General features: G+C 49.7%; 2 protein-coding genes across 5 annotated transcripts in view; one reads left to right on the top strand and one right to left on the bottom strand.

The window, feature by feature from the left end:
* Nucleotides 1–526: 526 nt before the first annotated feature.
* On the top strand, nucleotides 527–13,386 carry LOC143518885 (phosphatidylinositol-3,5-bisphosphate 3-phosphatase MTMR3). 4 transcript variants are annotated; one of them, XM_077011742.1, is made up of 20 exons: nucleotides 527–696; nucleotides 3,392–3,461; nucleotides 3,575–3,637; nucleotides 4,614–4,730; nucleotides 5,034–5,116; nucleotides 5,683–5,837; nucleotides 6,460–6,556; nucleotides 6,883–6,996; nucleotides 7,090–7,283; nucleotides 7,413–7,547; nucleotides 7,784–7,895; nucleotides 8,070–8,265; nucleotides 8,950–9,135; nucleotides 9,384–9,554; nucleotides 9,676–9,821; nucleotides 10,090–11,200; nucleotides 11,376–11,486; nucleotides 11,575–11,663; nucleotides 11,966–11,992; nucleotides 12,294–13,384. In XM_077011742.1, the coding sequence occupies exons 2-20, from the start codon at nucleotides 3,459–3,461 to the stop codon at nucleotides 12,451–12,453; spliced, it is 3,270 nt and encodes a 1,089-aa protein (XP_076867857.1). In that variant the 5' UTR covers nucleotides 527–696; nucleotides 3,392–3,458; the 3' UTR covers nucleotides 12,454–13,384. The 4 variants fall into 4 exon arrangements, with proteins under 4 accessions (XP_076867857.1, XP_076867855.1, XP_076867856.1 ...); XM_077011740.1 differs by lacking the exon at nucleotides 527–696 and adding an exon at nucleotides 1,961–2,118 and having other exon boundaries at nucleotides 12,294–13,386; XM_077011741.1 differs by lacking the exons at nucleotides 527–696; nucleotides 11,966–11,992 and adding an exon at nucleotides 1,962–2,118.
* Nucleotides 13,387–13,554: 168 nt separating this feature from the next.
* The window catches only part of cita (citron rho-interacting serine/threonine kinase a), a 68,150-nt gene continuing 54,657 nt past the window's right edge, over nucleotides 13,555–27,047 (bottom strand). The window contains 16 exon segments of the mRNA XM_077011739.1: nucleotides 13,555–15,260; nucleotides 15,456–15,816; nucleotides 16,812–16,991; nucleotides 17,084–17,162; nucleotides 17,367–17,447; nucleotides 17,604–17,732; nucleotides 17,884–17,992; nucleotides 18,120–18,212; nucleotides 18,289–18,428; nucleotides 18,703–18,838; nucleotides 18,999–19,079; nucleotides 20,941–21,110; nucleotides 21,349–21,453; nucleotides 21,577–21,668; nucleotides 22,554–22,734; nucleotides 23,352–23,492. Coding sequence (XP_076867854.1) covers nucleotides 15,237–15,260; nucleotides 15,456–15,816; nucleotides 16,812–16,991; nucleotides 17,084–17,162; nucleotides 17,367–17,447; nucleotides 17,604–17,732; nucleotides 17,884–17,992; nucleotides 18,120–18,212; nucleotides 18,289–18,428; nucleotides 18,703–18,838; nucleotides 18,999–19,079; nucleotides 20,941–21,110; nucleotides 21,349–21,453; nucleotides 21,577–21,668; nucleotides 22,554–22,734; nucleotides 23,352–23,492 — 2,102 coding nt within the window. The 3' untranslated portion in view covers nucleotides 13,555–15,236.

Below are 27,047 nucleotides of genomic sequence, written 5' to 3'. Positions count from 1 at the left end.
AGCGGCAAAGCGATTAGCAGACAATCGTTGTGTTAAATTATCGATAAATCTGTGCTTGCACCGTGTTTCTGCACTCCCAAAACGACTCCAAAAATACTCTCTCGACTCCAAAAAAGGAACTCTCGTCCTGCCCCGGCAGAAGCAACCCAGAGAGTCATAGCTCTGCAGACCGAGGAAAGGAGACGAGAAAGAAGAGCATATGGCAAAAATGATTTAAAACCTGTCACATCACGAGCGCCGAGCTCAATGGGGCCCTGTCCTAGCTGGACATGAGGCGGACTTTATGCTCAATTGAACTAGCTTCTACTCTACTTCTACTGTCTCGAAGCTCCTGTGTGGTTTAATGAGAATGATTTTATGTCTTAAATATGAATGTAAATGCAAAGAAAATCCTCAAAGTTGCATGTCGGCTACAACGCGATCTGCTTGTTTAAGCTACGTGTCGTTTTGCCGACTCTGACAATTCTAGGACCACGTTCGTTTGTTTACATCGCGTGCGCGTACGAGACTACTCCGCGTGCGTGATGACGCAATGACGCTGCACTCCGCAGCGCTGAGCAGTCAAAAGACAGAGGAACGATGGCTGCTTAGATCGGGTGAAAAGAGCAATGTTTGCATGCTGTGTTTTAAGCGATTTTTGATATTCCGTTAAAGAGACGCAAAAGGTGGATTGTCTTTCAAAAGGGCAAATATCTGGTGAGTGCACGTTTATAAATGAACACTCTGTTTCTCTGTAGGCCGCCTTGGCCTTCTTGACGGGTTCCGCCCTCTTCTCAACGACAACACAAATAATATGCAGCGCCGACAGTGACAACCGGCGGATGTAAATAACACACAAACACTGCTGTTTTAGGGGAATAAGTGCACCGTTCAGCTGCTCTGACAAGTAAACTTTGTTTTGACACGTGGTGATAATGTCCATATCTATGCACTTTACATTTATAATGACGAGCAAAACAATATCACAAAGCGATGGTGTTGGCTAGCGAGCGCTAGCTGCACTGTCCGTCTCTTTACAAATACACACGGTCAAATAAACATGGACCTGATTCATTAAATAGAGCACGATCCACATATTTAGTTCGGCGTAACTTGCTCATATTTGCATGCGACACTAGCAGAAGAAACACAATGTCCCTCAGTCGTTCATTGTCATGTCCATGGACGTAGTTTTGATTTCATAAGTGGGGGGGACACAACCTGGGGTGGCGAACTGTTGAGCGGGGGGGGGGGGGGGGGGGTTGAATGAAAATTGTTGAGCGCTGTGAACAAAAATTGTTGAGCGGGGGGGGGGGGGGGGGGGAGCTCGGAGCTGCATGATCCTAGTGCTAGATTTGTCGCTATTTGGATATTGTTTTTTTAACCGTTAAAAAGTGGGGGGGACATGACTTCGTCGCTACTTAAATATTTGGTTTTAACTGTAAAAACTGGGGGGGACCAAAACCGGCTTTTGAAAAAGTGGGGGGGACATGTCCCCCCCGTCCCCCCCCAAAACTACGTCCGTGGTCATGTCCTTCTGTTGAGTATTAACAAATGAGTTATGAAAATTAGACAGTTATGAAAATTAGAAAATAAGTCTTCAGATCAACGAATAAATTAAGGTCTAAAGTGTTTTATTACGATAGACTCAAATATAAATGAGCTCCCAGACAACACCCCCATTTCATTGACAAGACATTGCAAGAAATGTAAGGAAGACCTTTTGGAACAAGTAGTATAAGAACAGGACTAAACCGCACGACTATCCCTCAAATCTTTTGTCACATTGTGTTAATCATTCTGCTAACGTGGACTTCGTTTGATTTAACTGCAACAAAGCCGGCGGTATTTTCACAGGTCACTGTTGCTGATGGGGTAAACCAAATGTTTAAAATGTCACTGAGGGTTAATTGTTATCCAAGCCAGACCTGCAACCACTCTTAAGCTCCTGCGCGGAATAATGTGAGAGTCATATGATTAGAGTTGTGTTTGCCTCCCCCGCCCTCTTCATTAACAGCTCCTCCGTTCGCCGTCGAGGCTCCGTTGCTTCAGCCCGTTAGTGCTAGTCTTTACAGTCTGTATGTTTAACTTCGGCGATCCTTTTAACTGGAGGCGGAACAGTAAAAATGCTCTTACAAGGTGAGACTTGCTTCTGGTAGCATTTTGCAGCACCCCTGTTTGTATTATTGTAATTCCAACATGTGCTTTAAAGAGTGAGTGATTGTGTTTCACTCTATTAAAGTGTACAAGCTGCACCTTCACGAATAAAATCACAGTAGAAGAATCTACTGTGTCAGAGCACATTTTGGTTGATTATTGTGGGCTTTACATGTCGCCTATATTTCATCAGAGTATGTGTGCGCATTGTAGACCTTGGGTGGTGTGGTTTGAGTGAATCACCATCCCTGTCTGTCTCTTGTGTTTGTTGGAGTCTCCTACAGATATTCTCCCTCTAACCCAGCTTTTGTAGTGGCGGAGTGAAGCGTAGGCTTACAAATCAGCTAGCAACCAGGGGTCTACATCGCTGCCTCCTTCCTGCAGTGAGAAGGAGCACAGCAGGACTTCAGCCTTGTGTGTGTGAATACACAGGATGTGCTTTATATCGTCAGAGAGAGCCAGGGAGATGTGTGTGGTAATGTGCGCTTGGTGACGTCAGCCGGTCGAATCAGCGTCCGGCCACAGTTGGCCAAAAAGGAGATCTCGCTGGTGTGGGCTGGCGTGCTCTTTTGTCTGGGCGTGCGTAAGGCAGACTGTACGTGTGTGGTTGACGTTGCTGCTCACCACCTCCAGGCTCTGATATCTAAGCCAGGGCTCCATTCATTCCGATGGAAGATCAGATAACGGCCAGCCCAGCAAGCCTCCTCCAGGGTCGGGCCTTTCCAACTGCTGGTCTGACCTGCTGCGACAAAATGAGCAGATAAAACCAGGGATTAGGAGAGCTACCGGCGCTCAGTGGTTTTAGGCCGGAGATGAGATGGCCGGCTTATAGCATAAGCTGTTCTCGTCAGTCCGTCCACCTGGAGTAGCTTGTCGATAATTTGTAACGGGTGACCTGGTTGGGGATCAGTGGGTTTGAAAACTTTGCCAAAGTTGGCCCATGTGGAAAGGCCTTTGAGGTCGCTTTGGGTTTCTGTGGACAGAAACACAGTGTATGCTTGGAGTTGAGAATGCTGAACACATAGAAATACAACTTCTCAGTACTTCTAGATCCATCTTCCAAAGGAGTCAACCTGTCTAAGTTGCTGCTACACCATAGACAAAATGGTCTGCTTCTTGTCATGAATGGTATAAACTAGAGCTTGTAGACTGTCCCACCTCTCTTGGCATGTATGTCCTCCTGTAGCGGAGCTCTGAGCTCAGGTGTTTTCCCATGGTCCTCTACCAGCTCTGACTTATCTTCTGTCCCTTGCAGTGAGGTCGAGATCCAGCTGAGAAGCCTGGTGCTCTCCGGACCAAGACCCCCCCTCTTCCCAGGGGCAATGGTGAGAGTGCACAGAGTCTCTGTTACCTTCCACACATGCTGCTTATACTTGACATTATGTGGCATGGTGATGTATCCATGAGACCTGGTTTTTGTGTGTGTGCGTGTGTGCAGGGTGAAGAGGAACAGACAAGTGTGGATTCTGGGAGTCCGGTTCTGGAAGAGGATGGCGTACAGGCAAGGGAACGACTTCACGCTGGGCATGCACACACACGCACACACACACTCTCTCTCTCACACACACACGCACACACACTCTCTCTCTCACACACACACGCACACACACTCTCTCTCTCTCACACACGCACACACTCTCTCTCTCTCACACACGCACACACACTCTCTCTCTCACACACACACACACACACTCTCTCTCTCACACACACACACACACACTCTCTCTCTCACACACGCACACACACTCTCTCTCTCACACACACACACACACTCTCTCTCTCTCACACACGCACACACACTCTCTCTCTCACACACGCACACACACTCTCTCTCTCACACACGCACACACACTCTCTCTCTCACACACACACACACACTCTCTCTCTCACACACACGCACACACACTCTCTCTCTCTCACACACGCACACACTCTCTCTCTCTCACACACGCACACACTCTCTCTCTCTCACACACGCACACACACTCTCTCTCTCACACACACGCACACACACTCTCTCTCTCACACACACGCACACACACTCTCTCTCTCACACACACACACACACTCTCTCTCTCACACACGCACACACTCTCTCTCTCTCACACACGCACACACTCTCTCTCTCTCACACACACACACACTCTCTCTCTCACACACACACACACACTCTCTCTCTCTCACACACGCACACACACTCTCTCTCTCTCACACACGCACACACACTCTCTCTCTCACACACGCACACACACTCTCTCTCTCTCACACACACACACGCACACACACTCTCTCTCTCACACACACACACGCACACACACTCTCTCTCTCACACACACACACGCACACACACTCTCTCTCTCTCACACACACACACGTACCTACGCTGAATATTTTGGTCCTCTTCCTCAATGTCACCTATTCTGATCTTTGTTTTTTTTTTCTCTAATGTACGTGTGTGTGTGTGTGTTTGTGTGCAGGTTCCGTTCCCGGTCTTGCATGGTGAGTGTGTTGAGTTCTTAGGAAAGGCAGAGGGGGCAGTCATCGCCTTGTCCAGCTACCGTCTCCACATCAAGTTCAAAGACAGCGTCATAAATGTGAGCAGCTCATTCAGAACGTTCACCTAAATCCATGTTTATCCTGTACTGCAGTGACAAACAGCAGTAGCTGGCGGAAAGACAGTAGGCATTCATTTGTTTCAGCATTTGAATGGTATCTGATGGACAGGGCTTACAGTGAGGTAGCACTGGCATTTTGAGAGACAAATACTTCACTGTAAAAGACAATCTGCCTCCTTTCACAACACCATGGCTTTTATGCACCTGCAACAAGGTATGTGAGATCTGCATAGTTTTTCTTGTCTAGCTGTCCTCAGCAGTGTGTGTCTGTGTGTGTCACAGGTTCCTTTGCAGCTGATTGAGAGTGTGGAATGTCGCGACTTGGTCCAGCTGCATCTCACCTGTAAAGACTGCAAGGTTATCAGGTACACACACACTGCTACCATCACCCTTTACGTTCTTTGTAATTAATGTTTTTTTTTTGTCCCCCCCCCCCCCCCCCCCAAAAAAAAAAACTAAAATACAAATGGGCAAATACAGCAAGTGTCGGGACAAAGGAAATTTAAAATGTGGTTGCTACGTTCTATGTTTTACGTGATTGTAGACAGAGGCCTGATTTTGCTCGCAGCCTCCTGTGGACTACTAGGACTTATTGAGTGCATGTAGGTTTGTTGGTGTTAAAAGAGCAGAGAGCGTGGCAAGGCTGTTTGGGCTTCAAATTTGACTTCTACAGAACATGTCTCCACTGTGCCTCACGCTGATGCTAGTTTTGGCGTTTCACATATTCCATCTTTGTGTTTATCCTGCCAAATCCCCCCTTTTAGGATAATAAAGATTTGAACTCTGTGTGCAGTTTATGGGAATGTTATTTAATTTTCACAGCACAGTTCAGAGTTAAGCACTTAATCAGCTCTAAGATCAGTGTACATACAGGAGGAAAGCCAAGGAGAGCCTTTGGAACTGATCTGAGACCTGCTCCCACTGTTCTCAGGTGCCAGTTCAGCACATCGGAGCAGGCCCAGGACTGGCAGCGGCGGGTGAGTGCGGTGGCGCGGCCCCCCGTGCGACTGGAGGAGCTCTTCGCCTTCGCCTTCCACGCCTGTGCTGCCGGTGGGCAGGGCCTGCACGAGGACATCTGCCATGCTGGTACACACACACACACACGCCTGTGCTACTTTTACGTCACTCGTGTCTACGGATCTTAGTCCTGTCAGTCCTGTTTACACCAAGCGCACAACCCATGCTATTCCCGGATGGAATTGTTTACATCCAGCTTAGCCATCCACAGTTTCTATAATGTTGAGTAGGTTCTGACTGACCCAGGCAGGTTGCTAGCAAGAGAATGACTTTAGTCATATTAGCTAGTTAAAGGCATGAGCTGGTGACCCCTGTCCGTGTGTATCTGATGCCACTCTCAACCCGGATCCCCTTCTACGCCATCACTTGACCCGAGTTTAACCCAGGCCAAAACTGTAAAGGGGATACAGAACACCTCAGCTCACTTGTAGTTATATAACTGTACTTTTAATAGACCTGTTTTTTGCCCTTTTGATCACCAGGCAGGTTGCCCAGTCACAGATTATCTTAGAATCCTAATAGGAAACTACTGCTAATAGCAGCAGTTCTGGGAAATGCTACTAGACTTAGCATAAATGTAATACAACAAGCTAGCAGTAGGCGCACACTGAGCCATCCTGTACGTTTGTGTGGCATGTTTCTGGGTCTGAACCAACGTGACCCGCCTGCATATGGGGGGGGTGTCCTGCAGGCGAACACGTGAGGAGTCGGTTTAAAGGCGAGGTGCACAGAATGGGCTTCGACTCTCAGAGTGCCTGGAGAACTTCCAACATCAACGACAACTTCAGGTGACTCTTAAAAATGGGTGTGTTCAGTTCAGGGCCTGGTGCGAATGGGTTTTTAGGCCAAGCCTAATTAGCATCCATTCATGGTTAATGAGGTGTAGGTATCAATAAAGGTATTAGAGCTTTGCAGGTTTGAAGGAAATTTATGCAGAATTGGCCCTTCACTGAACAGCCCTTGGTCTTTGAAGAGGTTATTGGTTTATTATTTAAAGGTGTGATTCTGAAGGTTAGAGTCATTTAATGCGAAGCACAATCTCTGTACTCAGACTCTGTGTGTCTATACTCAGACTCTGTGTGTCTATACTCAGACTCTGTGTGTCTATACTCAGACTCTGTGCCAGTTACCCTGAGCGTCTTCTAGTGCCTAGCTGGATCACGGATGAAGAACTAGAAAATGTGTCAACATTCCGGTCCTGGAAGAGGATTCCAGCAGTTGTTTACAGGTGTGTCTTTTTTCTCCAGTGCTGAGAAACAACATTTACACCTTGGCACCTGCATTTAAATGTTTAATCTGAAACGGCCTTTGCTCCACCCAGACATCAGAGTACGGGTGCTGTGATTGGTCGTTGCGGGCAGCCCGAGGTGAGCTGGTGGGGGTGGCGGAATGCAGACGATGAGCGTTTGGTGCAGGCCATTGCTAAGGCCTGTGCTATGGACACTGCAGTGGTTAAAACTCTAAGCAACGGCTCCTGCGTCTACCTCCATCCCAAGAATTCTCACAATGGCTCAGGTCAGTATCACAGCTCCTTTATTTATGTATTTATAAAAAAAAATGTTGCCTATCTCATTCTTGAAAGTAACGAGTGCAAGGATTTTTGCTTGACACCGTTAAAATCGTGTAACTCCTCGTACCTCTTAGATCCTGAGATAACCAATAGCAATGAGGAGGTGGAGCCAACGGACACGCCTCTGCAGAAGCTGCTGATATTGGACGCCAGGTCATATGCTGCCGCAGTTGCCAATCGGGCCAAAGGAGGTGGTTGTGAATGCCCAGGTAAACATGCCCATTTCTGTCTCTGTCGCAGTGTGCGCAGTTATGCCACCCTTTTCTAATCACGTTTCACGCTTAGTTTTCCGAGCAGATACAATCATGCTTAGTTACTTGAAATTCTGCTTGAATCATCTTTGTCTTCAAAGACAATATAAATCAAAGGTTTTCACCCAGCCTGGGACGTGTTCTTAGAGGCGGCGCTTGCAGTAAGCACTCAGACTCCCGTGTGTTTTGTGTAGAGTACTACCCGAACTGTGAGGTGATGTTTATGGGAATGGCCAACATCCACTCCATCCGGCGGAGCTTCCAGTGCCTGCGGGCGCTCTGTGCCCAAGGGCCCGACCCTGCCAAGTGAGTCCCACCTCACTGCACTCACCCGCACCCTCCCAACACCTGTAACCCCACACCTGGAGATAAGAACGTTGACTGCAGTATATCTGCAGTATGTGGCGTGTTCCATCGCAGAGATGGCTGGGGTCTTACGGTACTCCCACCCCTCTGTCTGTCTGTCTGTCTGTCTCTCAGCTGGCTGTCTGCCTTGGAGGGCACCAAGTGGCTGCAGCACCTGTCCCTGCTGCTGAAGGCCGCCCTGCTGGTGGTGACCGCCGTGGACCGGGACCACAGGCCGGTGCTGGTGCACTGCTCCGATGGCTGGGACCGCACGCCACAGATAGTGGCTCTGTCCAAACTGTTGCTTGACCCTTACTACAGGACCATGGAGGTGAGGAAAGGGCGACGGGTGGAGAGAGACGAGGAGAGGGGGGGAGAGATGGAGAGAGACGAAGGGAAGGAGGGAGGGGTGGAGAAATGAAGAGAAGGGAGGATGGGTGGAGAGAGACGAGGAGAGGGGGGGAGAGATGGAGAGAGACGAAGGGAAGGAGGGAGGGGTGGAGAGACAAGGAGAAGGGGGGAGAGGTGGAGAGACAAGGAGAAGGGGGAGAGGGAGACGGAGGAGGAAAGACTGTTCATGTTTTTTTTTTATTTATTTTAATTAATAATGAGCTGTACTGTATTTTGGCTGCTGGTGCAACTACAGCACTTTTAAATGGAGGCACAAAGAAGAACATCACTTAAAGTTTCAAATGGGTGTTGAACTAGTAAACTGTAGAGATGCACCTTTACAAGGACAATACAAGACTCCACGGCATGTTGAAGAATCCCTGGTATGTGTTGTGTCATCACTTGTGAAAACCACAGCAGACTGTCGTGCCGCTTCTCGCCCGATCCTACAGTGGGGATCCGGCCTTCCAGTCTCTGTAAGAGATGTCCTCAGGAAGCGTGTCAAACTCTCCACTATCCACATGGACTCCTCCTATATGGCCTTAACGGGAGTATTCCCATAATTGGAAGGCAGAATCTGTTCGTTCCTCCGTCTGAATCAGTCCTGCCCTGTTCCTCTCCACAGGGCTTCCAGCTGCTGGTGGAGACAGAGTGGCTGGATTTCGGCCACAAGTTTGCGGACCGCTGCGGCCACGGCGAGAACGCGGAGGACGTGAACGAGCGCTGCCCCGTCTTCCTGCAGTGGCTGGACTGTGTGCACCAGCTGCAGAGGCAGTTCCCCTGCTCCTTTCAGTTCAACGAGGCCTTTCTGGTACCAGGGGCGCCCCCTTCTGTTCTCACCGTGTACTGCAACATGCTAAGGGTCCAGTCAGGGTTCCTTGCAACTGGCAAGTCCAGTTTGGGTGGGGCAGCTGTGGTTATTTAGCAAAGCCAGTGTCCTACCCTCTTTAGCATTATGCATTGTGTTTAGCATGTCAAGTTTTAGAATTAGGATTTCAGATGAGGCGTAACGTGTGTGTGTGTGTGTGTGTGTGTGTGTGTGTGTGTGTGTGCGCGCAGGTGAAGCTGGTGCAACACACCTACTCGTGTCTGTTCGGGACGTTCCTGTGTAACAGCAGCAGGGAGCGTGAGGAGCGGCGGGTGGTGGAGAAGACCTGCTCCGCATGGTCCCTGCTCCAGCCCGCCAACAGAGCCTTTCAGAACATCCTCTACTCACCCCACTCGGAGACGGTAGTGCCCACACATGCCAGCTGTGCCAGCTCCGCATGGCTTGTAATCAAAGTTGGCCCAGTGAAGGGACAAAACCCTTTTTTTTGACCGCTTCCTCGTTGGTCTTTTGCCTCTCTGATAGGTGCTCCACCCGGTATGCCACGTACGTAACCTGATGCTGTGGAGTGCGGTCTACCTGCCTAACTCCGCCCCCTCCTTGCCCTGTGAGGAGTCGTGTGCTTCTTACTCCATGCCTTTGGCTTCACCTGAAGACGTGCCTTCAGGGAGGTAATTCTTCTGTGTGTTCCTCGGTCTGGCATTCCAGTCTGTAGTAAAGAAGGACGTGATGGGCGCGTTGCAACAGAGAAACCAAAAAAATGGATCGGAAGTGCTAACCACTGTACCAGTAATTTTAACATAGAAATGTCTAGAATTTACACATTAAATTCTTTATACATGAGTTCGTCATAGGTTAAATCCTTTGATATGAGGCATGTCTGTGTGTTGGAGCTGCACGACCACATTCAGCTTCATGCTGTTCGTTTCCCCCGTGCAGACTGCCCAGGACTCGTTCCTATGACAACCTGCCCACAGCGTGTGAGGGGATGAGTTCTCTGCCTACGAACCGTCGCTGCAGCGAGTCCAATCTCAACGAGAAGAGGGACGACCACCTTCAGTCAGTGGAGATCACTGTAGCAGTAGAAGCCAATGGAGACCTTCCAAAATCAAACATGGCCAATCACAACACCCAACATCCTGAAATTGGGACTGCACTGGACAGGATGCTACAGGAGGAGGGACTACTTTATGGCGTGGAATATATTGACTCCAAAACCTTTAATGAAAGTGGTTCAGCAAATGAGGTCAGGACTGAGGACGACGGTGGTTGGGCGGCGTCCCTTTCCACTTTTGACTCCGCCCACAAAGCTGGAACCACACCCCCAGTCTCCGAGTCGCCCAACACCGTGCCTGAACAGAACCACTCGGTGAGGGCTCTGGGTGTTGAGGAAGCACTGGACCTTTCCACAGAGGAATCGTTCACCTCCATTTCCTCTTCCCCCATCCAGCTAGGCTACCTCAGTAATGGCCATGGAGCAGTGGAGGACATATCTGCTGAGGAGCCTTCTTCTCCAGCTCATAGCCCCAACCTTTGCTTGTCCTCTTCTGCACCACCCGATTTTAAATCCACCCCACAGAGCTCCACGGAGACGTTGACTGAAGAGTGTCCGCTCCAATCACAAACACTGGGCTCGCCAACACCACCCAATCCCGACGGCCCCGGTCCACGTCAACCCAATCCTTCTCCCCTCCTCCTGCCTTCCCAGTGTGCCTTGCGGCCTGTGTCCCCGCAGCCAGCCGGCCACGAAGGCTCAGTGTGCAACGGGGAAGCTCCTCGAGTCAATGGTTTGGGCTCGTGGACCCCCCACAGCCGCCGGGCGTCTGTGATGAGTGGCGGCTCGCCGACGTCGCCCCACCAGGCCCCGCCGGGCTGTTCCGGGCGAGGGCCGAGTGCGTCGGCTCACCTGGAGGAGGACGGGCTAAGCGTGCACAGCGATGCCGTGCAGGTGCGCCTCCGACAGATGGAGGCGGGGCATCAGCTGCAGGTGGAGACGCTAAGAAGGCAGGTTCACGCGCTCTGGAGCCAGCTCCATGTCAGCGGAGAGCTGGTGAGAACACACACGCACGCACGCTCCCTTATTGTCAACAAAAAGAGGTAATGGTGGGTAGGGCTCATTTGAACAGAAACACCACTGCTGTTACACACAGACATGTAGGAACTGTCTCACCTCCTTATCCTCCCTGTCGCACCTCCTTATCCACTCCTCCAAAACTGCTCTGCAGACGCCGGTAACGGACCAGGAGAACAACGTGGAGGCTGCGTGCCTCGCGCGCTGCAGCACTGAACTTTACTCCCAGAACAGCTGGGATCAGGAGGAGCAGCACGACAAGCAGGTAAGGGGGGGTGGATAATGAAGTGTAAGCAGTACTGTGTTAAAGACATACTAAGGATGTGGTTTTTCCCCTACCTGTCTGGTCTTAGGAAACAGCGTGGTATCGGGATCATCTATCAATTCGCTGCTACCGGTGTGAGAACAAGTTTTGGCTGGCAGCTAGGAAACACCAGTGCAGGTGAGAAGAGCCTCCCCCACAGTGTCACACACACCACCTCACTCCATGTTCTCCGTCACCTTTAAGTGTGGTGTTGCACCTCCCAGCTTTATAGCAAAACACTCCTCATCTCTAATGCTGGCAACGTTTAAACATGGTGCCTCAGCCAGGTTATACTCCACTGCATAGTGTGGTCTTGGTTGGTGGACCAAGGTGGGTTCTGCGTTAGTTAAGGCCTCTCAAGCTCGCTGTCTCTCTCTCTCTCTCTCTCTCTCTTCCTTTCCTCCTCCTCCTCTTTCTGTCTTCCCTCTTTCTGCCTGCAGTGCCAGAGAACCTGTTGAGGAAGCCTGGTGAGACTCCCCTGCCCCAGTTTTATTTCACTTTTCTGTCCATCCATCTGTCCTTCTCTTCCTCTCCACTCCGAGCAGATCTTCATGTCTGTATGTGTGCCGTATTAAATGACCTTCTCCACAACTGACTCCAAATACTTTATGGTCACTTAAACAGTTGCTTAAAAATACTTAAACTCTGAGTGAGGGGGTGAACAAAAGAATCTGTTGTGTGTTAAAATCTAAAAGTCCTGAAACTCTGGTGAGCTGTCTGGTTGCCTTTACATTGGTGGACTGAGTTACTGCCCCGTCCCTGCTGCAGGAACTGTGGGAATGTGTTCTGCGCCAGCTGCTGTGACCAGAAGGTGGCGGCGGCGAGCCAGCACCTGTACGAACCCAACCGCGCGTGCCAGGCCTGTTACGGGCATCTACGCCCTGCTGAGCTGGAACTGGAGAAGCCCATTACTGCCAGCTCCAACTGAGGGATGGGCTCCACACGCTGATCAAGGGCTATCCAGCCCTATAGACGATGTAACCAAATTCATTTATATGAAAACCCATAGATTAGTGTGACAGTGCAACTACTGACACTACTGGAACGATCTCCTTTAGTACATGTCTCAACCATAACCAATTTAGACCCTGATGGAAAAATAACTTATCAACAAAGATGTTACAATTTCAAATCCCGTACTAGGGCATGATTAGTGTAATTTATTATTAACAATAGGATACAGTGATCTTTTAACTCCTGACAGTTGGATTAGAGATCATTTTTGTCGAGCAGGGCAGGCCTTTAAAATCCATCTAACGCTGGGGGTCACAAAGCCATGTGAAACTCCTGAAAGATGACAGTTTGCATTCACACCTGTACTCATGTGAAGAGAATATCTGTATATATTTAATGCCATGTGTACAGTCAGGGGAGAGTGCAGTGTTGAAGGTAAATGTCTGATCTGAATGATGGACTCAATGATGTTTGAAAGCCTTTCTGGATTTTGAGCAATGAGTGTTTTGTGCCAGACAGCAAGTTGGAAAGCACAGAGCTAGCCTGGCCACTTGGAATCACAGTGAGACGAATGAGAGCAGATCTTGCGTATGGCTCGTTAATGTCTCAAATGTGTTTCGTGTCGCTTTGCTACTTGTAAGAGGCCAGATGCCTCACGTGTGTAGGCGATTAAGGCCCATATCCCCCCCCCCCTTTTTTTTTGCCCTGTGTTGAAGCTGCTTTTTTTTTTTCTGTGGAGCTCTAAGGTGTTTGGGTGAATGAAATAAAAGCACAACACACTGCCAAGCTCAACCTCGTGGTCTGTGCACGTGCTTGAACGGTTCCGGGTCGTGATTGGCTGGGTCGGCACCATGCCGGGTCTTGTCTTTAGGTCATCGAGACGTTTGTGGGCAGGTGAGACATGTAAACAGTTGTGTTTCAACAGCTCTATTGTTCTTGCCTCACTACACCCAGCACAAGAATAAAAAAAGACAAACCACAAGTTCCAAAGAAAGATAGAGTCTTCTTTTAATATTAGTTAGTGCGACATAAAAAAAAATAAAAAAAAAAAAAAGTGGGTGAGGGAGGAAGTGGGGCTGAGAGGGGGCGGGGCTGAGAGGGGGCGGGGCTGAGAGGGGGCGGGGAACGCTACTTCTCTGGTCAGCAGGTCTTGGACATCAGCAGTGAAAGCACAAGGGAGGAAGTGCATCAAGTAACGAGGGGAGGAAACCAGAGGCCAAAACGCAATGAAGAAACGTAGTTTGTTCCCCATACAGTTTACATGCTACAAAGTGAGACTGCACTGCACGAATGGCTATCATTTAGTGTTCATATCTGACCTGGCACTATTTCAGCTGTATATATCGAGAAGTTGCTATGGATACGCGGCCCATCGCGGACTGTTCGTTGAGCGTGGCACTTCAGCGTGTTTATCATTCCGATGGAAATACAACGTCTGTAAGTGTACGAATTCATACTTCCACTGTTCATTCATTCGGATCCTGAGGGTCAAAGGTCACATGAGCTCGAGTAACGAGCCAGGACCATCCAATTTACAGTGGGCGGTTTTGAAGACCGACACCATTCTTGTTACATTTTTCTGTGCCATAAAAATCAAAAACAAAAAACCCCAAAACAACTAAACCAAACCCCCAATCCGCTGTAATGCTTAATTGTTTGTTGGAGAGAAACAACGGCTCAAACACTATACATACATATCTTACAACTGAGATGCAACTGGGACAGTAGCAAAACATAGAAATGTGAGAGATGTACAGGTGTGAAGCTGTATATACTCATGTAGAGGAGAGCACATCAGCCAGGCCCAAGCTAAACTTCCACTTTGAAGCGTACACATGGACGTGTGTGTGTGTGTGTGTATATATAGAGTCCATATGTTTAGTTTAGACATTCGGGGGCTTGTTGCTTTCTTCTGTTAACAAAAATAGACATGGCTAAACCAGCCGTAGTATTCCCTTTTACAGTGTTTAAAAAAACGAACAAAAACATTAGCTTATGTACAAGTGTCAAATGACATCCTGAAGTTAATACAAAGCTCCTGGTCCTTCAAAAGGGCCAGTGGGTGGTTCCTGGCGCATTTGGAGTAGTAGAAGGAGGAACAGAGATGGGGAAGGAGAGGGAAAGAGAAAGATGGAGAAAGTAAAGGACAGATGCAGGATAACAGACAGGACAGGACACGGGGCCTAGTTCCCAAAAGCACCTCAGTGTTTAAGATCGTCTTAGAAACGAGTGTACAAAATTAAGTCAACCTCCCATCTGTCTCAGTGATCTTCTCACCATGGTGGTTTTGGGCAACCTGGCTCAGTGCACAAACTGAAGAAAAGGGACAGTGCAAATGGAGGGATGAGAAGACCGCAGGGTCACTGAGGTGACATACTCCACCCTGTGAACATTCCCCACCAAACACACAGAACGTAGCATTCTATCTGGAGTTCCACATTGACAACTTTCAATTACGTGACGAGTAACCCACTCGACGTTTAGAGATGTTAGTAATACTATATTCCACTGGCCATATGCGTGTTAATAATGAAGTGTTATTCTTTCAGTAAGGCCTTCTACAGTGAGACATTGTGCTGTGTACAGAGGTTTAACTGGTCACCTCCGCTCTGCTAGGGTTAGTTGTCTAGGTCATGTGACTTACTGCACCGCACCCCCTCCTCTTTTCCCTTTCATTTGCTGTTACAATGGTGTGGGTGTGTGTGGGTGTGTGTGGGCTGTGTTCCTCTCATCTGATTGGTCCAGGGATCACGGTACTCACACAGACGATTGATCCCATACCTGTGGATGCACACACACCCACAAACACATTTACACATCAGTACTCAAACCAGCAGGGATTAGGAATGAAATCAAATCAATAAACCCAAAGGGATGAATTTCCAACAGGAAACAACCGAGTTGCATTCAAATGAGTGTGATTAGTATTTAATGTATAAGTCTCTAATTTGTGAGGTCCTTCTCATATCACCATACCTTGTTAACCCCATTGATTGGTGTGCGTGCCGAGCTGGTGTGCAGCCTCTGGCGGGGCTCCTCAAACGCCCGGCCGGGCGACCTCTCCCTGCGCAGGTCCATGGCCCGGCCGGGTGAACGCTCCAGCCGGGGGTCCATGGCCCGGCCGGGCGAGCGCTCCAGCCTCTGCTCCACCAGACGGCCGGGCGACTTCTCCCTCTCCAGTGGGCGGGAGGGAGACTTGTCTCGGCGGAACTCGGTGCGGGCTTCACGGTACCGATGGGGCGTGCCAGGCTGGTGCAAAGACTCTTGGGACATGGGCCCGGAGGCCAGACGCTTAGAGATGTGCTCATTGTAGGAGGGGGGGCCACGCTTGTTAGGGCTGGGAAAGAGAACACAAAAGGGTGTGAGGGATGGGAGGGTCAGTACACACATATACACGCACACACCCACCCAGCCACACACACACACACACACTACACATTCATGCAGTAGGTGTAGAGTAGGTGTCGATCATTAACAGAGGTGTGTGCTTGTGAATGAAGCCATTTAAGATACATCACCAAACGCCTACAGTGCAGTTTTCATAATTCCATTTGTGCATCTATTAGTTGGCACCATTTAGCATCAAACTGTAATGAACCAAATTAGAAATCTGAAACTTACCCTTGATGACGAACACATTCTCTCAGCAATGCTCCATTATGCAAGAGAGCTTAATAAAAATAGCCATGTCCTATGAGCAGCATATAAAGTAAGGCCCTGCCCTCAGGTCCGTTCTCTTTCATTGTATTGTTGTGTAGAGAAAAGTCCGATTACATGGGAAATCAAAAGTCCAGATGCCTGACTAGCTGAGCTACAATGTGCAACAACCAACCAGCAGGGGGGAGTACTGACACCATATAGAGAGCAGAACGCTTTATTTATCACATTTCAGTTCAACACATTTGATCACATTTTGTATAATAAAAGTTGACGGGATTAAAAAAAAGACCAGTAAACCTCCTCACTCCTTGGAGCAAATAAAGAAAGCAGTCTTCTTCCTGTAAAGAACAGGGCACACTGTGGGTGTTGCACACATCACATGACCAACACTACCGCCCATCCACTGACCACAGTGCTGCTCACCAAGTGATCAGGCACACGTTCGTGGATGCATGTAGTGGGAGGTGTGGCCTCACTACACACACAAACATTCTGCTTCTCCAACCACCCCAAATGACAAGGACACGGGCGCCATGGCAACGTATCCAGCTAGCCACCAGTGGCCCATACACATGCGTGCTTCATTAGCAACCTGGTGTTGCTAGTGCCCTAGCTGCTCCTAAGTGTGTGCGGGTGTGAACGTGCCCTCCACACTGTGAAGTGGCGTCTGACCTGCGGGTGGAGCCGTTTCTCTGCGGTTCGGAGGAGGAGCTCTCCTGCACCAGGTTGCCCTTACAGCAGATCACCCTCAGCTTGTTCTGGTAGGACGAGGCCAGGTAGACGGCGCCGGACGAGATGGCCGGACCCAGGTAGCGTGGGTTGGGGATGTCCAGGTGAGCGTAGGCGTGAGGCCTGTACGTACACACACACACGCGCGCGCGCGCTTGGTTGAAGGTTCTTGAGATGTGTAATGAAAAGTATTACAACCATGACTCAGTTCTTACCCAAGGGCAGAGTGGCTCTGAACCTCAATCACATCCAAAGAGTTGAAATAAGTCACAAACAAGTAGGGCTCTCTGTATGCTGCAAGGGGAAAGACTCCATTTCAAAACAGACTGGCACTAACTAGATGGCACTAACACTTATGTGGCTAAGAATATCTGTTTATATTCTGTAAACAAAATGACAGTGGAACTGACAGAGAAGCAAGGAACTTAAGGATGCTTTAAAGTGTGTGTGTGTGTGTGTGTGTGTGTGGTTGAGGAGGACAGTGGCACACAGACTCACCGAAGGACAGAGGCAACCTGCTCCATTTGATATCATCACTTCGACTCCTGCGGCCATACGCATCCACAAATACTCCAAACTCTGAAAAGACAACCAAGCATTACATAGAACAAACACCTCACACACACACACACACACACACACACACACACACACACACACACACACACACACACACACACACACACACACACACACACACACACAGGCTCAGACAATAAGCTACAGGTCTTGTACCATGGAAGCAGAGCAGGTACTCGTCTTTCTGCGGAGAGCAGGACACCTGGATGATAGAGATGGGGAAACTGTGGGAGGAGGCAGCGAACACGGCAGAGGCCAGCGTCACGTCATTCTTATCCAGGAACTCTGGAACACACACACACACACACACACACACACACACACACACACACACACACACACACACACACACACACACACACACATACACAGTTTAGATAAAAAACCAGACAAGGCACTACAGAACAGTGTGTGTGTGTGTTTATTGTAATCTTACCCTCTAGCACGTACTGTTTCATCTCGATCTCATAGAACTTGTTGGTGCCGATGATGATGCTGTAACCTGTGAAGTGGATACAGCTGCAGGGCTCAGAGGTCTCAATCTCCTGAGTGGGGAAGACAGAGAGAGACTAAGTGAGAAAAGGGGGTGGGGGGATTAATGGGCTGACATTGATCCAGATGTAATACATAAATGTGAGCCCTAGGGGGCGGTGTGGCTGGGCTGCACAGTACCTTCCTGATGCAGAACTTGCTGAGGCTGTCGTTGTAGCGCAGGATGGTGATCTTATTGGGCATCGCTGCACAGATGCACATGCCGTTCTCGATCTACATACACACACACACATCGTAAAGGGGCTCTCCGTGTTGTTGATGCGCATATGGTGCTGTGCAGGGCGCCTACCTTTCCGGAGGTGAAGAGGTGGCACCCCTTAACCGCCTCAAAGATGTAGGGGCTGAGCTCCGGCTGGGCAGGCAGGTGAGCCTGGGACAGAGACTGCTTCACCCGTTTAATGTCTACCAGACACAGGGCACGCTCCTCTCCTTCACACACACACACACACACACACACACACACACACACACACACACACACACACACACACACACACACACACACACACACAGTGAGGTACTGATGCTGAGGTGAGGAAGATGCCATCATTGTGTGACTACGGTTAGTGGGGGTGCATGTGTGGGCAATTGAGCGTAGGAATGTGTGTATATTAGACTGTGTGCCTGGGTTTGACTGTTTGGCTGTGGGGTTTGCCTTTGTTTGTGTGTGTGTGTGTGTGTGTGTGTGTGTGTGTACACCGACCTGTGATCATGAGCAGCTTGTCGAGCTCTTTGAGGATCTGGATCTGGAAGACGGCGGTCAGGCCCGGGATGTGAGTCAGAGAGTTTTTAATAACGTTCAGCGCGTACAGACCCTCCTCTGAACCCACCATGACGATCTGAAAGGCACACAGGCACGACAAATAACATCACTGACATAACACACTGAAGCCACGCCAGTGGAGCATTTATATCTGTGCACAAGACGTTCTCCATCAGAGTGAGCCCAGCCCTGCTGGACTGAACCAGTAACCAGATGAGGAGGTGCTGTGGGAGTACCTGATCAGTCAGGGGTAAAGTACAGTTGATATCCAACCGGTCGTCACCCTCCAGCTTCAGCAGGGAGTTGCCCAGTAACTTCTACATGCAGGAGGGAGGGGGGTATGGGGGGGGGGGGGGGGGGGGGGGTGAAAGGGGTTGAGGGTGTGAGATCATTTAGGAACCAGCACACTAACGTATGCGTTTGTGAGGTCGTGGCTGGAGCGAGCACCCAGCATGCACAGCTCAAGAACATAAACACACAAGCAGCAGGACTACAGGGCCAACAGCTTCTAGCTCAACAGAGCAGAGAGCAGCATAGAGGATCAGTCCTGAAGACAGGCGACTCTCCATGGTGAAGGAGAAACATCCACATGCACGCACGCATGTGTACACACACACACACACATGTGTACACACACACACACACGCACATATGTGTACACACACGCACACACGTGTACACACACACACGCACACACACACACACGCATACGCACACGCACGCATGTGTACACACACACACGCACGCACATGTGTACACACACACACACACACGCACATATGTGTACACACACGCACACACGTGTACACACACACACGCACACACACACACACATGTGTACACACACACACGCACGCACATGTGTACACACACACACACACGCACACATGTGTACACACACACGCACACACACACACGCATGCACATGTGTACACACACACACACACACACACACACACACACACATGTGTACACACACGCACACACGTGTACACACACACACGCACACACGTGTACACACACACGCACACACGTGTACACACACACGCATACGCACACGTACGCATGTGTACACACACACACGCACGCATGTGTACACACACACACGCGCGCACACGCACACGTACGCATGTGTACACACACACACACACGCACACATGTGTACACACACACGCACACACACACACACACACACACGTGTACACGCACACACGTGTACACACACGCATACGCACACGTACGCATGTGTACACACACACACGCACACATGTGTACACACACACACACGCACACATGTGTACACACACGCACACACGTGTACACACACACACGCATACGCACACGTACGCATGTGTACACACACACACACACGCACGCATGTGTACACACACACACGCGCGCACACGCACACGTACGCATGTGTACACACACACACGCACACGCGCACGCACACGTACGCATGTGTACACACACACACACACACACACACATGTGTACACACACGCGCGCACACGCACACGTACGCATGTGTACACACACACACACACACACACACACACACACTAGGAGGCACAGGGACAAGAAAACATGCTGAGCTGCTCTATAATACCATCCAAATACTTTGCAAGCCTATAACCAAGTGTACTATTTGGTATTGTGAACATGTATTTTGTGTGTGTGTGTGTGTATATGTGTGTGTGCACGCATTGCTTTGTATGCTGTGCAGAAAAAAAATGAATGGAGCAGAATCCAAGCAGCAGGCAAACTGACATAAGCTGGATGCCTGAAATGGGTTTACCTGCACCAGAGGAGAGAGAGTCTTCGGTCGTTTAGCTACAGCTGCCTGTAGCATTGATCATACAACACACGGACAGGGAGGATGAAAGATTAGATTGTATTAGAAACGCAGACCAGACGGAAAGGTTATGAAATGGCAAAAATGACGAAGGGAACAGAAGGTTAAAAGAACAAAATTAGAGAAGGTCAGAAAATTAGAGGTTCCAGTAGTGTGATGGAAAATAATGCAGTTTACAAAGAACCTAAGATAAAACCCACAAGTACAGAGACACACCAACACTGACAGATACACAGACTCTGTTAGACACACACACAGACGCGCACACACACACACACACACACACACACACACACACACAGAGGTAGCCACATTTCACTCACGGTGTCTGACTCTGTTTTGTCGCGGGAGCCCCTGCTGCCGGCCACCACAGATTCCAGAACAGCCACCCAACGCTGCTTATCAGGGAAACTAGGAGCCATGAAGTAGAGAGACTGACCAGGCCAACACGTCGTGTGGGGATGAGACTCCAGCTTCAGCACATATGGGATATCTGTGCACACACACACACACACACACACACACGCACGCACACACAATTTAAAATGATGCATTTAAGTGATGGAAAAAACTGCAACCTTCAGTTTGCAACATTTAAAAAGTGGGAGAAAAGAAAGAAAAAAAACTGTAAGCAGGAGCAAATACAATGTGTCCAGTAGGAGTTAACACTAACAGTGGTGTTCAATAATCCCATGGGTGTGGCTTATGACGGCAAGCAGAGGCACTCTAACCTGACTTTGCAGTGTTAATGAGTTCTGAAGTCCCCACTGCTCCGTGCACGCTCACCTCCCCATCAGGCAAACACAGCTCAAACTCCTCCTGCGGCTTCACCGAATCTGCAGCGCGCACACACACGCGCGCACACACACACACACACACGCCCCAAACACGGTCACGTGTACACGCGTGCTGTATGCACGCAGTGCGGTTGCACGGTGTCTGCGGGAGTGGGGCAGTACCTTCTCTGGGTTCAGACTCGTAGATGGAGACTTTAGTTCCATCCAGGACCACGTACTTGCTCTCCCAGCCCTGCTGGCCGCGCTTGGCGTTCCTATGGGGCGTGTGAACGGATCAGGAGCTTCGCGAGTCACCCACGTCTACCAGTCTACTTCCTGCACTGCACATTTCACCGCTCTCTCCCCTAGGTGGGCATCTGACCCGACGCAGCGGGTCCTTAGCCTTGCGTGAGGGAAACTTCTCAAATGTGTGGTGCTAACGCAGCAAGTTGGGAGTAGTACATCACTCCCCCTGTCTCTTATACACACAGTACAGTATAAGGGGTCTGGGTGGGTGGGTGGGTGGGTGCGTGCGTCTGCAAACATGTCATCAGTGTGTCTCAGAAATACTGTGGGTGCTGTTCCAGCATGTTCCAACAACTGGTTGGCGTGGGATGGTCCCCTTTTAGTACCCAAACTCACTCCTCTTATCTGGGAGTAGTAGCACTTGGAGAGGAGGCTAAAGCAGTGTGGAGTTAGCACACACTCTGACAGCTTTAAGGGCCTTTCACTGAGAACATGCTTTAAAGCTCTCAAGTCATCTTTGTTAGGGACCGTGTAAAAATGCTTAATGGTCATTCAGAAAAGTAGGGAGTTGCCAGGGAGTGTTTGTTCTTTCAGGCGTTTAAGGAATTGCTGAAAATGTGAAAAGTCTAATATAAATGTCCCAGAGAAACTGGGCAGGACATAATTTCTGTTGGGCAGGACAAGCCTGATAAGACATCCAGGATCGTTCTCTTATGAATTTTAGAGGGAAAACAGAAATGGACAAAGCAAAGATCCTATATGATGAGATGTGTTGTAGAATGTGGGAGGTGACCTATTGAAATGGCGTGATTAACAGCGGAGGACTGCACACCATCTTCTGCTTTGCCCTCACACCTCCTTAACAGCATGTGGGCATGGCAGACCTGCCCATGCCAGGGGCGGGGCTCTCCTACCTGGGCTGCTTCATCCAGCCCTCCAGGCGCACGTGACCCGCGGCCTCTTTGACCTGCAGGGCTGGCGAGTTGGCCTTGTCCCGACACAGGGCCTCCGAGAAGTGAGTGGCGTACTCTGGAGGCAAGCCGCAGGTAGCAGGGAGGCACGGAGAACACTTGGGATGGCAGAGTGTGTGACACTCTGAAAGAGGGAGACGAATGAGAGAGAGAGAGAGAGGGAGGAGGAGAGGGAGACAGAAATAGTGAGAAGGACAGAAGTGATTGATGAGGAGACACAAGTGACAGAAAAGGGAATTATTGATTTGGTTCCCCTCATGTTGAACAAGTGAGTAAGTGGCAGATGAAACAGAACATGGAGTAACAGAACCAGACATCCACCCAAGACGCCACGCATTAGTGAGCACATCAGCTAATGAAGTAATCACTACTTATGAATGAATAATTAATAACTTCAAACAAAAGTCACTTTACAGTGTGGTATCACGCATGTTAAACTCATGTTCAACAGCAGTACAACAGTGTGTGATCTAACAAATCAAATCAACTACTGAACAGCTTGGTCATCAGCTGGGAATCTGAATTACATGTACGAGAAAGAGGGAAATTCAAAACCATGTCTCTCTCTCCAGTAGTGAGCTTCGACTCTGATATACAAACTAAGCAAAACTCAGACAAACACCTAACAACAACAACCTGTATCATTTGAACGTACGAAACCAAATGTGTTTTGGAATCGTGAAGTGTGTGTGTGTGTGTGTGCATGTGTGTGTGTGTGGGTACATGTGCATGCTCATGTACCCAGGCAGGTGGCAGCCTGGCGCCCAAAGTGCACGGTGTCCAGGCAGACGGCACACTTGGCCGCTCTCATGTTGAGGCCCATGGTGAAGCGGTGAGGAATATTATGGTGCATCCTCTCCTTCACCACCCGCCGCCCGTACTCTACACACAGGGAGAGAGGGAGGGAGAGAGAGGGAGGGAGAGAGAGGGGTAGAGAGGGAGGGGTAGAGAGGGAGGGAGAGGTGGAGGGAGAGAGGGAGGGGGAGGGAGGGAGAGAGGGAGGGAGAGAGAGGGAGGGGTAGAGAGGGAGGGAGAGAGGGAGGGAGAGAGGGAGGGAGAGAGAGGGAGGGGTAGAGAGGGAGGGAGAGAGGGAGGGAGAGAGGGAGGGGTAGAGAGGGAGGGAGAGGTGGAGGGAGAGGTGGAGGGAGAGAGGGAGGGAGAGAGGGAGGGAGAGAGAGGGAGGGAGAGAGAGGGAGGGGTAGAGAGGGAGGGAGAGAGGGAGGGAGAGAGGGAGGGAGAGAGGGAGGGAGAGAGAGGGAGGGGTAGAGAGGGAGGGAGAGAGGGAGGGAGAGAGGGAGGGGTAGAGAGGGGTAGAGAGGGAGGGAGAGGTGGAGGGAGAGAGGGAGGGGTAGAGAGGGAGGGAGAGGTGGAGGGAGAGAGGGAGGGAGAGGTGGAGGGAGAGAGGGAGGGGGAGGGAGGGAGGGAGAGGTGGAGGGAGAGAGGGAGGGGTAGAGAGGGAGGGGTAGAGAGGAAGGGAGAGGTGGAGGGAGAGGGAGGGGTAGAGAGGGAGGGGTAGAGAGGGAGGGAGAGAGAGGGAGGGAGAGGGAGGGAGAGAGGGAGGGGTAGAGAGGGAGGGAGAGGTGGAGGGAGAGAGGGAGGGGTAGAGAGGGAGGGAGAGGTGGAGGGAGAGAGGGAGGGGTAGAGAGGGAGGGAGAGGTGGAGGGAGAGAGGGAGGGGTAGAGAGGGAGGGGTAGAGAGGGAGGGAGAGGTGGAGGGAGAGAGGGAGGGGTAGAGAGGGAGGGAGAGAAAGGGAGAGACAACAGGCGCAGATTTAGATTCCTTTATGTTTTGTCTGAAGTCTTTCATCTCCTCATTCATAAAATGTTCGTGCTGATCATCACGATGCGCCCATGCTGTACTGAAGGAAAAATGGCAAAAGAATACGACTCCTGATGAACCAGCAGCCATTAACCCCCCACCACGTCCACTGGACCAGGTCCAAGGCAAGCTCATCAGCACCAGCATGAAGGTCCCTGTGTGAGCAGCAGTGAGAGCCAGCAGCACGGACACCCCTGGGTCCCAGGCACCCTAACGCTTCTCCCCTCAACCGTATGGAGAAACATAAGCAGATGCAGGTCCTCCTCTTGCAGTACACAAAGAAAGGGGATGAGAGCGAGGGCGTTTGTTTTTCTGCCGTTCACATGCAGAGCTCCGTGTGACGCCGGGGGGGGAGAGAGACAGAGGAGGAGAGAGGGTGAGATGAAGGGAGAGAGAGAGGGAGAGAGAGGAAGGGAGGGAGAGGGTTGGTGGGGGAGGCAAGCAAATGAGCAAGTGCAGTCTCATACCAAAGCCAACGGCAGAATACTGCATGAATACTGCATGCTTCAGGGCATTGACCAGAGACAGAGACGAGACTCGATTACTGAATCAAGGTAGCTATCAATCCATAGAGCTTCAATGAGAGACAGAGAGAGAAAGAGATGGACAGAGAAGGAGGGAGACAGATGGACAGAATGAGAGAAAAAAATATGGACAGAGAGAGATGGACAGAGAGAGGGACAGAGACAGAGAGGGACAAAGAGAGAGACAGATGGACAGAGAGAGGGAGAACGAATGAGAGAAAGAGACAGAGAGAGATGGACAAAGAGAGAGACCGATGGACAGAGGGAGAACAAACGAGAGAGAGAGAGAGAGAGAGAGAGAGAGAGAGAGCTTGTACAAAGGAGATTTAGTGGGTGCTTTGTATGGTACAGTTATCAGGAAGACAGTAGAACATTCTTGTGTTCTTGGCCAAATAAAGGAGCAGGTTTACTCCGCTATGCACAGGTGACTGCACACCGCCCATGTCTTACTGTACGCACACCGCCCATGTCTTACTCAGGGTATCTGCACATTTTTAAATCTCAAATTCAATGACTTTTAAGACCTTTTTAATACCTCTCACAAGAAAAAAGAATACTATTACTGGGGATGCAGGTGTGTTCCACATCGTTGACGGGGGGGGGGGGGGTGTGGCGAACGAGAATTGTTGACGGGGGGAGGGGGGGGGGGGGGTTAGCGAACGAAAATTGTTGGCGTTGTTGAGGCCGTATACTCCAACGCTAGGTATCTAGCACTAGGACCCTGGAGCGGTTATTTTCTGCATTAGCGCTAGATTCGGCAAAGTTCACATCGCGCCAGAACAACTGAACAACACACACTTATAATAATTTAATGCCTCCCCTCATAAAATTCCAGACATTTTAAGACATTTTAGGCCTTGAATATGGAAAACTAAATTTAAGACATTTTAAGACTTTTTAAGGACCCGCGGGTACCCTGTTACTGTACACACACCGCCCATGTCTTACTGTACGCACACCGCCCATGTCTTACTGTACACACACCTCCCATGTCTTACTGTACACACACCTCTCATGTCTTACTGTAAACACGTGGTGAACACACACCTCCCATGTCTCACTGTACACACGTGGTGAACACACACCCACTCCTTTGTGTCTCCTACCACTGCTCTTATTAATAAGACACCCATGCAGTATCTGTACTGATATATTGGTTTAATATTATCCCTTCTCCATACTGTCATCTAAGCATACCTGATGGGCTGATGAAGCAGGTCAGTGTCCACATCAGCCTGAACATACCACCCCTGAACCATTTTAGCCAAATTTCTTAAATGATTAAATAATAAATAATCTTTACTTTTTTAGGTTTTAAACACTTATTTTCCACATTAAAACATTTTGTATAATTGCAGCCTATAAAGTGAAATGATTATTCATTTTAGCTCTAAAAATAATAAGAAAACATGAATTATTTAGTCCAGCCTGTTCTATTAAGCCTGTTCTATTAAGGGCATATATTCTGAAACACTAACTATTCTGAAACCCCACAAAAGTCCCCCAAACAAAGATGTTAAGAAAACAAAAATGGCTCTCAAGCTTTACTTCAAAAAGGTTGATGTTCCTGAAGTGCATAGCTTCATAAATCTGCCCAAACGACCAAATCTCACCAATGAGAGACGAGCAGACGAAGGAGAGCAGACGTTGGACAGGAGGAGAGGAAAGGAAGAGGGGGGAGGAGAATGAGAGAGAGCGAGCGAGAGAGAAGCGAGCGGAAAACTTACTTTCAAATGTAACTCTCCTCTTCTCTGAAAGGAGTAGAAGAGATAAGAGAAGACAAAGAAGTCTGAGGCTTGACGGAGACAAAAAGAGAGAGGAGACAGCCATAGAGCAGACAGACAGGTGGAGAGGGCCAGAGAGCAGACAGACAGGTGGAGAGGGCCCAGATGGCCCGACAGCGAGACAGAACAGGAGACACAGAGGACTGAGGGGGAGCTAGAAAGGCTTATGAGAAGAAGGTCCAAACAGTAGAGAGGTGAATCCACAGGGCCACACGGCCAGCACATCTCCACTCAGAACGTCTCTGTGTTACTAACAGGGCCCTTAGGCCAACAGGGTCAACTTGGGTTACAGCTACAGACTCACTTATCGC

This window comes from Brachyhypopomus gauderio, chromosome 7 (genome assembly GCF_052324685.1).
Source record: "Brachyhypopomus gauderio isolate BG-103 chromosome 7, BGAUD_0.2, whole genome shotgun sequence".
In the NCBI taxonomy this organism is placed as follows: domain Eukaryota; kingdom Metazoa; phylum Chordata; class Actinopteri; order Gymnotiformes; family Hypopomidae; genus Brachyhypopomus; species Brachyhypopomus gauderio.
This window is presented reverse-complemented; position numbering and strand designations above follow the sequence as displayed.